The sequence below is a fragment of the Camelus dromedarius genome, chromosome 16 (assembly GCF_036321535.1).
Source record: "Camelus dromedarius isolate mCamDro1 chromosome 16, mCamDro1.pat, whole genome shotgun sequence".
NCBI classification, from domain to species: Eukaryota; Metazoa; Chordata; class Mammalia; order Artiodactyla; family Camelidae; genus Camelus; species Camelus dromedarius.
Window position 1 is genome coordinate 53165558 of NC_087451.1, and position 14283 is coordinate 53179840.

General features: G+C 38.4%; 1 protein-coding gene across 3 annotated transcripts in view; it reads left to right on the plus strand.

Moving 5' to 3' along the window:
- ZNF652 (zinc finger protein 652) overlaps window positions 1-14283 on the plus strand; it is a 57182-nt gene that overhangs the window by 27883 nt on the left and 15016 nt on the right. For all 3 annotated transcript variants that reach the window (XR_010384651.1, XM_031469657.2, XM_031469656.2), the window contains 4 exons: window positions 8266-9424; window positions 11785-11932; window positions 12304-12419; window positions 12883-13027. Coding sequence is in view for 2 of the 3 variants with exons in the window: in XM_031469657.2 (XP_031325517.1) it covers window positions 8585-9424; window positions 11785-11932; window positions 12304-12419; window positions 12883-13027 (1249 nt within the window). In the remaining variant the exon portion in view is untranslated. The remainder of the gene's footprint in view (window positions 1-8265; window positions 9425-11784; window positions 11933-12303; window positions 12420-12882; window positions 13028-14283) is intronic.

Below are 14283 nucleotides of genomic sequence, written 5' to 3' on the forward strand. Positions count from 1 at the left end.
TCATTCTCCTCCACTCTGGCAACCACCTATTTGTTCTCTGTAACTATGACTCTGTTTCTGTTTTTTGTTTGTTCATTTGTTTTGTGTTTTAGATTCCATGTATAAGTGAAATCATACAGTATCTGTCTTTCTGTATCTGACTTATTTCATTTAGCATATATAATATCCTTGGTGAATCCACGTTGTCCCGCAAATGGCAAGATCTCTTTCTTTTTCATGGCGGAGTAATATTCCTGTGTGTGTGTGTGTGTGTCTGTGTCTGTGTGTGTGTACACACTGGATCTTCTTTACCCATTCATCTATTGATAGGCCCTTAGGTTGCTTCCATATCTTGGCTATGGTAAATACTGCTACAATGAACATAGAAGCACATATATCTTTTTGAATTAGTGTTTCCATTTTCTTTGGATAAATACCCAGGAGTGGAACTGCTAGATCAAATGTAATTCTATTTTTAATTTTTTGGAGAATCTCCATACTGTTTCCCATAGTGACTACTCTTACAGATTATTTTTAAGGAAAAGAAAGGACATTATGAGATTTCATTTATTTCAGGCAAGTAGAACCTACTATATTAAGAAAAAAATAAAGCTTTTAGTGTGGACATGAGTCTTAAATTCACTTTAATTACTAGGTAGGGAAATTAAGTTATTATTAAAGAACACATTTTTTTTTCCCTTAAGAGAGGCACTGGCAATTGAACCCAGGATCTTATGCGCACGCCAAGCATGCGCTTTACCACTGAGCTGTGTCCCCTACCCCGAGGAACACACTCTTATTTAAAAAAAGGTTTTTGAATTATAACTTGGATATTTAAAATGTTATTGTAGTCAGAACTACAGGATTTAGTATAAAATAGTTTGTCCTTTCATTTTGTTTTTATCCTATCCTGATGTTATCTTATTTTCCTACTACTTTTTTCTACTTCAACTGTGTTGCTTATTTTAAACTTATTCTATCTTGCTTAATTGTAAATTTATATATGTATGTTATATTTATGTTTCAAAGATATGATTAAATATAAGTCTACAGTTGTTTTCTGGCACACAATTTGACCCCTACAACACAACTCTAATCATATCAGTTCCTTCTTTAAAAACCTTTGACGCTCTTATCTTGTCACCCATATTAACTACAGGCTTTTCAGCCCCGGCTTCGAGGTTGGCCACAATATAGCAGTAATTCACCTCTTTTGCCATCTCTCCCTATAGTCTATATTCTATATTCTATATTCTATATATAGCCCTATATTCTAGCAAAACTAAACGACTTACATTGTTTCTTATTCAGGAATACACCTCCCTATTATGCCATTCTAATTTTCCTTTACTAGAAATGACTTTCTGCCTTCATTTCTGCCAATCTAAAACCTGCCTTAAGTTTTCCGGAAATGTATTATCCTTCACAAAACTTTTCCTGATTTCCCAACCTGGATGCAGTTTCTCTTTCAAACTTTCAGATTTCTACTCCCCCCCCCCCACTCATATTAAGCATATAGTAGTTGTTAAATAATTACTTGGCCATCCAAAGACTGATTAAATAGATTAGTTATTATTTGGCAGATGTGTCACTAACACACTTTCCTAATGAGAAGGAAGTACTTAGCTTTCTGCCATGTACTTTGAATACAAAGTATCAGATTCTTGATATCACAGACCCAAGTGTCATCCTGTCCATTCATCCTAGTGGATCACTTTTTGGGGGAAGAACTTTGCTGATAGGCATTTATCTTTCCCTCCTTGTTTCTTTCCATTTCTGGGTGGTTTTAGTTTTGGCCTGATACCCATAGGTAGTTGTACCCTTTGGAAACTTCTCCATTCAGCAGAACCAGTGTCTGGCAGTGCTTGGGTAGTTTGAGCTTTGGAAACAGGTTGGGGGCTGTGTTCCTGAGGGAGGTGGAGTAAGCAGAGGTAGTAGATTGATACGCCTTATAAGGTTGCCCTTTCAACTTGGAAAGATTGGTGCCAAATAGAATCTTTTTAACATACAAGAAGGATGCATAGGTACATGTTTTAATAGGAAAAAATCTGTTGAATTTATCAAAATTGAGTGTTAAAACTTTTCAGGGAACAAAAGTAATTGTTTTCCTTTTAAAACTAAATAAACACTCTTGAAGACTGTGTGCACTTATTTTGTAGTCCACATTGAAAAAAAACACATTCTGGAACCTGTACCTTACTATCTGTATATATGCTGTCATATTTTCTAACTTTTCCTTAAAATTGTACTTTGTTCCCAGTAGCTGGTCAAGCTTTTAGCTTACCAGGACTGATTGCTTCTCAATTTGTATGCTTCCTAACATACACACCACATTTTTTCTCAAGTTTAGTTTACATTAATTATAGCAAGACACTAAGGAATGACCCACTTTATGAAGTGATCTTTAGGAACAGATCAACTTGTGTTTTTTTTTATAACTTTTTTTATTGAGTTGTAGAAACTTGTGTTATTTTAATACCATAAAGAGATGAATTTAAGCAGCTTTAAATATCAGTGAGGGTTATTTCTTTTTTGTGGTTGTTCCCTTGGGACTGGTGAGGGTTATTTTTTATTTGCTGCTTCTGTCTACCTTCACATTCTCAGAGCTCAGTATATTCACTTAGAGAGTCTTCTGAAAAGCTAAGTTAAGATGGTCTGTAATGAGTAAATTAGAACTAAGGAAACACATTAAGACTTGGATAATGGAACATGGAAGGTGCTCATTTCCCTGACGTGGTTTTGGTTTTGTAAAGGTTACTCTATTGTACCCTTAGGAGATATTTTGTTTTCTGGAAAGAGACTCAAGGAAGATTATCATGAAAACTCAGACAAGGGAAAAGGTGCCAAAATTAAATGAAGAAAGTAGAATGTAGGCAGGAAGCCCATGTGTGTTTCAAAGTGAACAATTAAACTGCATCTCCTATTGTGACAGTGTGATTTATTGATGTTTTGGTGAGCTTTCCTGATTTTAATAGTGGTGAGTTTATATTGGAATCCATATATGTGCACATCATTTAAAATAGAATAAAGCACTTTAATTCTAATTTTTAAAGAAATAATAGTCTTGTTTTCTAACTTATTAAGTAGAGAATTCCCCTGTGAATTGAGCCCTTTGTCTTTCTGATTTCTTAACTTTCTGCCTAGTAATTCTACTGTCTCTGCCGCTGTCTAGCTTAAAACTGAGACAGTGTGTGTGTGTAATATGTATACACGTGCATATTCATAAAAAGTACATTAGTTGGGTTATGCTGCAGCCAATCCAGGTGGCTTGAAACAGTGAAAGATTTTTTTCTCCTTATGTGGCCATGGTAGATCTGCAGGGGAGCCTTACTCATGTCACTCAGTGATCCAGGCTGATGGAAAAGCCACTTCTTGTTCACTACTGGTCACCAGGCTCAGAGAGAAAAGAAGTCCGGAGGGCCTCTCATTAGCAGTTAAATACAATAGCTCTGAAATGACTCATATTGCTTATTTCACAACATGATGGCCAGAACTAGTCCTTTAGTCCCACGTAGCTATGCAGGGTAAGGAAACACAGCACTGCCTGTGTGCCAGGGAGGCCACTGAAAATATTGATAAACAGCACCATCCTTTTGATCATCAGATACTCAGTCTACTCTCTCTCACAGGCAAAATACACTCACTTCCTCCCCACAGTAGGGAACCCCAAGGTCCTCACCAGTCATGGCATCAAGCTTGAAGTCCAGGTTCTCTGAGTGAGGGCGTGATGACTAGTGGTCTGTTCATAAGGAGATGATGCCCTTTTCGATCATAGAACTATGAAGGAAATTGACAGATAGTTTGTTGAGCTCACATACAATGTACAATGGTGACTAGCAACAGAATGATAAAAAATAAATACTCCCCTTTGAAAGGGGGAAGAACAGGAGCATTTAGTGGACGGCAGCAAATTCTGCAGTCCCTCTGAGCAGTCACTGAGATGGTCTTTCCAGGGGTGGGGAATGATGTGGAAGAAACCCCGACTTGAGTCCTTAGCTCTTTAGCGGTAGTTCACTTGTCTGTTTTTGTTTTTGTTTTTGTTTTTGTTTTTGTTTTTGTTTTTGTTTTTGTTTTTGTTTTTGTTTTCTTTTGCTCTGTAGCTAATCCTCTTGGACCTCCTCCTTCTTTCTTTTTTTCCCTATTATTTCCTATTATGTTCCAAATGCACCGTAGGACGATTCCCTTTCAGGAGGATGAACAGCTTTCTTAGCCCACTTCCTGCCATAGATGCTTGAGAACCCAAAGATCATTTTAATAAGTCTTAAGCCCAGGCTGGTGGTTCTTTTGGCTGTATAACTCTCAAAAACTTGGTTGGCTTTTTATTTCTTTGTTTCTAGTCAGTTCTGTGTGCCCTAGCTACATTCACAGTTCTCTTCTAACCATGCTTCATAGATTTGCTGCGTGTCCCTGCCTTAGTGGTCCCCTACTTCTTCCTTGACCTGATTTTGAGTACTGATATTTCTGCTATAATGCCATATATGCTTTCCTGAATTCTACAGAGTTGTACCCCAAAATAAACAGGACTTAAGGGAAAAATAGGATTGGGCAGACCACTCAAAAACTGGAACACTGTAACCAGTGCACTAATAAGAACAAAATTAATTAAAATAAAACAGTAGCGTATTACATGTCTACTGGCATATGCACTCAGTGTCAATCAGTTGAAGCTTTACGGACTCAGTGTCTTGGTTGTTTCCTCCTCTGAGGTTTTGGGGTCTTGAAGACATTTACTTACAATAGAGACTAGTCTCATTACAATAAAAAATTTGATCTGTGCTATGGTGTAGGCTTCAGCAATCAAAAACTTTTTTTCTTTTTGAAACACAGGAGGAGAAACATACCCTCAGCTTCACTGGATCTAAAGTAGAAAGCACAGTGGTTCAAGAAGTTGCTGGACCAGCCACAGCTTGTGTTAAAGGAGGGTGCAGAAGTGGGATGGTTAGCTTTGTTAATGTCCTCATAGATTGCTCAGGCTTTCTCTTTAACTGTGGGGATGCTTTCTCCTGATCACATCAAACAGGGAGATGGTGTACAAACCAACATGACTTCTGTGTTACGCTGACATCATTTTCATGTGTACTAATCATATTTGAACTATTTGACGTCAGAGAAATATGCTTTGTAGCAAAATAGACAAAGAGACTACTTTGGTGAGAGAACCTCTCTTTAGTCTCTTTTTAGAAAAGCTGTTTTATTCAGCACCTCTCTAATCAATTCGGAGGTTTTATCAGTGATTGTGAAGACCAAATCTTTGACTTGATCTTGCCTCAAGACTGAATTCTAATCAGCATTTGTAGCTCAGAGATCTTCTTTTTTGTGTTAAACGCTTGCTTTTTCTAACTCTACGGATCACTGACTTTCTGGACTCCTTTTATTCCGGATTGTAAACTGATCGATTCTTTTCTGATTTCATCCTTCTCGTGTAATAATTTGTCAAATACAGCCAACGGTAACCAACACACTCTCTTAATAATCCGTTTCCCCACCAGAGCTGTAAGTTCTTGTGGCATATTAGCTGTCTTCTGAGATAATTAGGTGGTAGTTTCACCACTGCACAGTATGAGTTGCTATCCTTTTAGCCTCCAGTAACTTTTTCCTTGCCTCCTTCCACCCAGCTCCTGAGCCTTTGCCATATACGTTAGGTTTTTTGAAGAGGCAGCACCACACTTCTGGATTCCACCTGTATCAGCTGGCATAGACCAGGTTATGCTGCAGTAGTAAACAATGCAAGATCTCAGTGGCTTTAAAAACACATTCTGCGTCAGATTACATAAAAAAACAAAATTGAAAAAAAAATCCACACTCTATGCATGTCCTATAGGTCATTTTGTTGCTCAGGCACCCAGGTTGATAGCAGTGGGAGCAGTCATCACCCCGAGGATTGCTGGTCCCTGTCACGGAAGGAAAAGAGGGCTGGAGGGTCTCATACTGCTTTTCCATGTGTCACTTCTACTTCTGCTGTAGGGGCTGGAAGTAGTTACACAGCCCCACCCAACTACAGGGGAGGGGACAGGGTCAGAAAGTGCAGTCCTGTCACATGCCCAGAAGGCAGAGGGCCAGGGGCATTTGGGAAGAATGCATTAATGACTACCACAGAGGATTTCCCTTCATTTATTTTCCTTCGTCTTCGTGATTTTTGTTTTACTCCTAGTTTTTGCTGGTTAACTGAATTTTACTGTCCTTCCTCCCTTGCTTAATTTGAGATAATTAATGTGGGTAAGTTTATTTACAGTACTTGTAGTTTACGTTATTTATTTCCATGGGCCATATGTTTGGGCAATACAAAATAAAGCCACTATGATTTTCCTACTTAAAATACAAGGTATGAAACTGATGCAAAAAGGTATGTGGTTACAGGAATAATTGAGTTTAAATTATCTTAGAATGTCATTTGTCATAGTAAAATAGACTTTCGGCTTTCGAGTCAGGCAGGTCTGAGGTCAAACCTTGCTTCTGTCATTTAATCTTAGATATGTGATCTTAGACAAATTATTTAACCTCTCAGAGGCATAATTTCCTCTTTTGTAAATACAAAAAGTATAAATAGATCTATTCAGATGTCAAGTAAAACATGGTAGCATTTATCACTACTCCTTTCTGAAATTCTAAAATGAAAGTAAAATAATTTTTTAATTTTTATTTTTAAAATTTGGGGGGGCTGTAATTAGGTTTATTTATTTATTTGTTTATTTATTTATTTAATGGAGGTTGTGGGGGTTGCATGCTAGGTATGCACTCTACCACTGAACTGTACCGTCCTCCTAAAATAATTTTTTTAAGATAAAATCCATAAGGAGAGAAAATGGATGAGAGATAATAAAAGGAATGATATAAATAGTTGTGAATTACATATTTATTATAATCATGATAGTGTAAGCAATAAATACTGATTTTACCAAAAAAGTTGTGAAACAACTATATTGGAAGGATGAAAGGAGAGTTGGGAGCAGTAAGGTAAGAAAACTATAGTGGGAGACAAGTGGTAATGTCTAAAATTGAAAAAAAAAGTCAAGAAATAGAAATAGAATCACCTTGTTTAGAAATATGGACGTAAATACAAGGGGAAAGGGAGGTGGAGCAGCTGAAATGAACACTGGTCTCAGGTATGGGACTCAGATGAATGGAGCAGGCAGAAAATGGCTGTTTGGTTATAAAGCTTGCAGTATATTTGATCTGTAAAACTATATGTGCTTTTTTTTAAGTGATTACTTTGATAAAAAAAATTAAAAATAAGTTTAAAAATCAACCCCTAGGTTTTGTGGTGGGTGTTAAGATAGAAATAATAAATAATAAGCATGTTAACAGTGCCTATGCACATAGCAGGTATCCAGTAAATACTGGTTTCCTTCCTTTTGTCAATTAGGCAGGGTATGCGCTTGCAGTAATATGCATATGACTCAGAGGTTAGGTGGTTGGCTAAGCAGCAATGTGAGGTATGTCACAAAGCAAATTATGTACCCTTCTAATCTTTTTTTTAATGAATGGTTTTATTTTTCTTGGAACCATATCAACCCTATGGTTACTGTTTCTTAGAATTTAGATTTCTGTGCAACTGACACATGAAAAATCATCTGGTTATTGAGTTGATCTATAGAGCTGTGCGTGGAATGAATTTTAAAATACTTAGCAACTTTGGAATTGCTCTAGTAAACCTAAAAACAATAATATCTATGCCTAGATTATAAATCATTTAAGGCCAGGGACATTTCTCTCTCTTCTATTGTTATGTCAGTTAGCTGCTTTATTTTCCTGGTCCACAGTGCCTAGCCCACTACCAGCTTTATTCTGTGAGCTCTCACTGTGGCGGATGGTGGTGACTGATGTTGAAAAGAAAGCCAGCCACCATGATGTTCTTGTGTGTTTCATGGACGGCACATATTGTGTAACTAGACTGTAAACTCCTTGTGGACACAGACCGTATATTCTGCCATATCAGTACATCTGGGATAATGAATGCTACACAGTAGCAGATATTCACTTAGTCATCAAATACATACTGAACACCTAAGTGCCAGTAGTCACTGTGCTAAACTCTGTGGATATCTTGGTGAACTGGATAGATAATGACTCCTGATTTCTTAAAATTTACATTCTAACAAAATGTTTGTTGAGTTCATGTAACTCAGTAAAATGATGGCCCACACTGAACCATGTAAGCAGAATAAAGAATTGTGTATATGAAGAGTTTAATCACTTTAAGATATATTTGTTGTGTGATGTAAATGCATGCTGTAAGAAGGAAATAAGTGGTATCTGATCTTTTTTCTCTTTGCTTTTTCTTTGCAGATAAGATGCTACAAGTCACTTGCAGCTCTCTTCAAAAGAAAAATCACTAGTGCTCTGCTCTTGCCACAATACCAAACCTTTTGACTTATGCTTTGGTGCTGCAACACTGGAAGAATTGCACACAGGTTCCAGGAATACCTTTTTTTCATTTGAGTGATTCTTTGTGGATGGGAAAAGATTTGAGTCTTAATAATTACCCTGTTTTAAAGCTATTTCTCTGTAGTCTGAACTGCTTAATAAATTGGGCCACTTACCCATAAGCCACACAGCCAGTTCTTGTCAGGAGCTGGTTGAAAACTGTGCTGTGCATGTAGCAGGGATGGCACAAGAAGACAGCCGTCGTGGTCAAGTGCCATCTACCTTTTATCATGGTGCCAACCAAGAACTCGACCTGTCCACCAAAGTGTACAAAAGGGAATCAGGAAGTCCTTATTCTGTGTTAGTGGACACCAAGATGAGCAAACCGCATCTCCACGAAACAGAGGAACAGCCATTTTTCAGGGAGACAAGAGCAGTGTCTGACGTGCATGCTGTTAAAGAAGACCGGGAGAATTCTGATGACACAGAGGAGGAGGAGGAAGAGGAAGTCTCTTACAAAAGGGAGCAGATCATAGTGGAGGTAAACCTTAATAATCAAACATTAAATGTATCTAAAGGGGAAAAGGGTGTCTCTTCTCAGTCCAAAGAGACTCCTGTTCTTAAGACAAGCAGTGAGGAGGAAGAGGAAGAGAGTGAGGAAGAGGCCACTGATGACAGCAATGACTATGGCGAGAACGAAAGGCAGAAGAAAAAGGAGAAGATAGTGGAGAAGGTCAGCGTTACACAAAGGAGAACCAGGAGAGCTGCCTCTGTTGCCGCAGCTGCCACCTCCCCCACTCCCAGAACTACGAGAGGTCGTAGGAAGAGTGTAGAGCCACCTAAGCGTAAGAAGCGGGCCACAAAGGAGCCCAGAGCACCAGTCCAGAAAGCTAAGTGTGAAGAGAAAGAGACTCTGACCTGTGAGAAGTGCCCCAGGGTGTTTAATACTCGCTGGTACCTGGAGAAGCACATGAACGTTACTCATAGGCGCATGCAGATTTGTGATAAGTGTGGCAAGAAGTTTGTCCTGGAAAGTGAGCTGTCCCTTCACCAGCAAACAGACTGTGAAAAAAATATTCAGGTAGGTTTCATCACCAAGAGGGCACACTTTCCAGGATAGAACCTGGCCTTTCAGACTCACCTGGTATCTGCCCAAGAGAATAAATACAATAGAGGCTGAAGGGACAGTTTTCACCAATTTATCTTTTTAAAAGCCCCTACTTTGGTCTTTTCAAAACCCAGGCTTAACATTTCTTTCAAAAGCACTGAATTTAACTGACGCTGGACTAGTGGGACCCAGGTATATTGGAAGGGGGATCTGTTGTAGGTGATTGACCAGGAGGTAAAGTCAACACCGACTTTGCACTGATATTTACTCTTGTAAGAACTGTAAAATAATTCATTCTGGCATCTTCTTTGTCAAGGTGGGAGATACCAAGTGAAGTCAGTTGTAGAGAGAGGTCCTTTTCTAAGGTTTAAAAGGATGCCAGAGTCTAGTGCAGTTGATGGGGACAAAAACTTTAATGACTCAGACTGGTGGAAATGGAAGATCTCCAGGAGGGAGTTTGCTTTTACCAGTGGAGAGATGACACCATAAATTTGTCAAGAGGCTGAGCCCATGGGAATATGCAAACTTTAACCAGAGGCTAAGCTGGTGGAAAATGTGGCCCACCTGGCAGTAGGGTTCTGTAATGCTACGGTGCAATATTGTTAAGGTCACAAAACCTGGTCTCCAAACAAGGCTGGTGCCTTGAAACGACTATGCCATGCTGTGATAGGTTAAGAGGTTTGCTAATGATATTATGTTGAGTGAATTGTATTATGTTGAGCTATATTGATTTACACATATGAATGCATATTAATATTCATAAAAGGTAAGTCTGTTAATGTCTCCAAAAGATACATAAAATATAAATATTCTGTACCATATTTAATGTAAACTTCCTTCAAAAGATGAAGTTGTTTTGTTTTGATGTGTTTCTTGCAGTACTCCTAAGTTAGAGTGCTCCTTATTTTTCACTTTTCCTTCTTGCTTTTAATCAACACCTGAGATCATTGCTTTACTTTAGAGATTTTTTAAAAATATAAATTACATTTGCTAAGAATTCACTGCTGTTTGATTGTCAGTTGTGACTTGATCTCTGACATGCTTGGTAAATAAAAGAAGATTGAATCCTGGCCTCTACCCTCCAGTGCTGCCGGCGCCGCGGCTTGGTTAGGAGTCAGGCCAAGGGGAGGTGGTGCTGTGCTGCACCCTAGGGCCCAAACTTGGTTCTGTAACATTCATTGCTGAAAAGGTGTATACTGATCTTGACGTTTATAGTTTTTAAAACTTAAACTTGCATTATTAAGTACAAGAAAGAAAACATTTAATAAATCCTTTTTCTGTGACTTTCTTCACTATTCCTCACAATAATACATTTAAACTTGTATTTAGGTTTTGTTTTAACTCTCTGTATTCCTAATCCTCATGACCTAGTAACAAGTAAAAATTAAAACTGGACCCTGCAAAATGGCTTATAGGATTGTCTGTCCTTTTCTCAAGCAATATCCAACCAGAGGCTTATCTTTGAGACTCTTCTCAGAGTCCTTATTTCCTAAAGTGACAAATAAAGGTTTTCAGAGGTCTTTATTTACAATGAAAACAAGTTCCCTTAACTATCCTAGAGTCTGATGGTTACCTAGAACTTCCTGGTGGTGTTTTTAACCAGAAGTATTTTACTTTGATACATGTTACAACACTCTGGGCTAGTCATGATCCGTGGAGCTAGGCGGGTCTGCCCGTGTCTGCTGCAGATGCACGTACAAGGCACCTGGAGCTGGGCTCTCAGGGAAAAGGGAGGGGGATACCAGCATTGAGGGGTTGTATTAAATTCTGCCAGAGGGAAATGTTTAATAGAGAAAATTAGATTGGAGGGAATATAATAAAATCTTAATAATTTATATTAACGAAGGCTCCAAATGCATTCTTTAAGGTACAAAAGCATTGTTTTACTTCTATAGATCTATAACCATTAACGTATGTTTTGTTTTATCATGTTTTTATTTACGCTAATTTAAAATTAGTTTGTACTTTCTGGTAAACACCTGTTAACTGCGTAGTGACCCATGTGTAGGAAACAGCTGCTCTTGGTAATCATATATTAAAAACTTGAAAGTTCTTTTCAAAGATACAATATTAATTTCATAAGAAGGAGTCAGTTCTTTGATATTAGTGGAACTTTCCTTTTTGTCTTACTATTTGTGTGTTTCCATGCTCCCAAAGTGTCTCTAAAAAATTTGTCTTGGAAAATAGAACATAAGGATGTTGGTGTTGTAATCTGGACTTCATGGCGGAATAATTATTAGTCTGGATTCTGGCCTGTGCCACTAATCTAAAGCACACCCATTTTATACTGGCAGGCCCCGTAAATAAAGATTATTTTTATTTATCCTGCTCAGTGTGTTTCCTGTAATAAATCATTCAAGAAACTCTGGTCCCTTCATGAACATATCAAGATTGTCCATGGATATGCAGAAAAGAAATTTTCCTGTGAAATTTGTGAGAAGAAATTCTATACCATGGCTCATGTGCGGAAACACATGGTTGGTAAGTTTTTCTGTTGCTTTTCTCTCACACCTATAATTTTCCCTTGTTTTCTGGTGCGTTTTATGCTTTGTATTGGGCAGGATATGAGGAACTGCCTTACTTTAATTGGTTTTGACTTGTTGAAACTAAATACAACATGTCTTCAGTAAGCATCACCAGATTGGATGGTGGAGTCTTCCACACCTAGGTTTCTTTTTAACATTGTTATTTATTTTTTCCTTCAGAACGTTGCTATTAAAGCCTCACACGTTAGAGTGTTAGAGCGTAGTAAATTAAGATGGCCTGACCACTTTTACAGTAGGATGTATCTCTCTTCCAGTTTGAGCCTTTTGGTGGACTGATTTTGAGCGTAAGTGCATTCTGTGTTGCAGCACACACGAAAGACATGCCATTTACATGTGAAACCTGTGGAAAGTCATTCAAACGCAGTATGTCACTCAAGGTGCACTCCTTGCAGCATTCCGGAGAGAAGCCCTTCAGATGCGAGGTAAGGTGTGCGCCGCCTGCTAGGCCCAGGCGTGGGGGCTGGCATGCGTATTTGTGGTGAGCAGTGAGGGAGGTGTGCTAGTGCAAGGCACAAGGCTGTGTTTCCACAGGCCGTCAGATACGTGCTCTGAGCACTGTGTGTCATCTCACTGCCAGGTAGAGAGTGGTCATTTTTAACACAGTGTTAACTCTCTTGGGTTAGGTTAAACTTGGGACTAACACATGGTGAGTTATTTTACTTTTCTCAGTAATTCAGAGAAGTTGGATATACTTCAGTGAAAATTATTTGAGAAATTTTCCCTTTTACTAATAACTCAGCTGCAGAAATATACCAGAACCAAATAGTGACACAAGCAAGTTCTGTTTTGAGTGTGAAAAGTAAACCTAATCTCAGACTGTGTAGGGTGGGCGCAAGTGAAGCTGCTGTGCTTGGCATTCAAAAGTCTCCACTGTGTCCAATGCAGAATTGTGACGAGAGGTTTCAGTACAAGTACCAGCTGCGCTCCCACATGAGCATCCACATTGGGCACAAACAGTTCATGTGCCAGTGGTGTGGCAAGGATTTCAACATGAAGCAGTACTTCGACGAGCACATGAAAACACACACTGGTAAGAATTTCTTGGGAAAGGTACGAATATGTCTCAAGTACTTGTTGATGATCACCTGTGAGTCTGTTTATTTAAAAATCTAAACCACAAATCTGCATTCTAAGTGCAAATTCCACTTTAAATAAACCTAGTATATAAAAATATGGATTTATAGTACTGAAATATTAGGCTTTCATAACTATTTGAAAAAGAATTGTTAGTGCCTTTTAACTGTGGGTTAGTTCAAAGCAATGGACTCTTTATTTGGGGCACAGGATCTCCTGAGATTGTATGAAACTTGTTTTGTGTGTGTGCATATGTTAGTTTTCTAAGGAAAGGGTTCTTTCTGGACCTTTAAAAAAAAATGGAGGATATTGACTGCTTTTAATAGAGTACTCTCTCAGTATTCTTAAAATTTGATTGGGTTAGATTTATCAAAAGTCACTACTTTTCACAAACACATCCATTAAAAGAGGTTAAATAATATTTTAACTGCTTTGTGTTTTCAGGCATATATGTTTCATAGCACAGATTTGAGTCTTGGAAGCATTCAATCAGCCAGCCTCCAAGAAGCTGGTTAGAGTAACAGCCCCTGTGAACACTGGAGCATCGTATCTCAATCCAACTTGATGCTCTGGAATTAGCTGTCTTTGCACAAATTGAACAGTATGAAACATTTTAAAAGTTTCTAAATAAAATCTAGTCACAGGATTCCAGGTACTATTAGTCTGCAGAGCAGCAGAGCTAGAAAGTGCCGCAAGCAGTTATCTTGTTTGGCCTGCTTAGCTAGTGGTGAGACATTCTGCCATGGCTGGAGCTCTGCAATTCCCATTTCTCTATTGAAATCCAAAGGAAAATGCCTGCCTGATGGCAGAAAAGAGCACCTTAGATTTTAAGGGTTAAGATCAAGGAAGAGTCATGAGAGGAGTTCAAATAAATTACATCTCAGGAGGTAATAATAACTTTGAAGCCTAAATGAATAGCAGGATATATCAGAGTGTTTAACAAGTTCTCCTCTTATAATCTGGTGGCTCTTGGATAGGCTCTGAGTTCTGAGTCACTTCTAAGATTGCAGTTTTTTGTTAATTCAGCAGGAACCTATGGAACTAGGCAGAAAATAAGTTTTTTTGAAGACAGGAGTTATGTCACATTTACACACAGTGCTTGGCACATAGTAGATACCCAGTAAATGTTTGTCACAGGATTGGAAGGAACCTCCAGCCACTGAAGCCTCTGTCTCTGCTCTCACCTCCTCTTCTCTGCATGTCTCCCTGTGC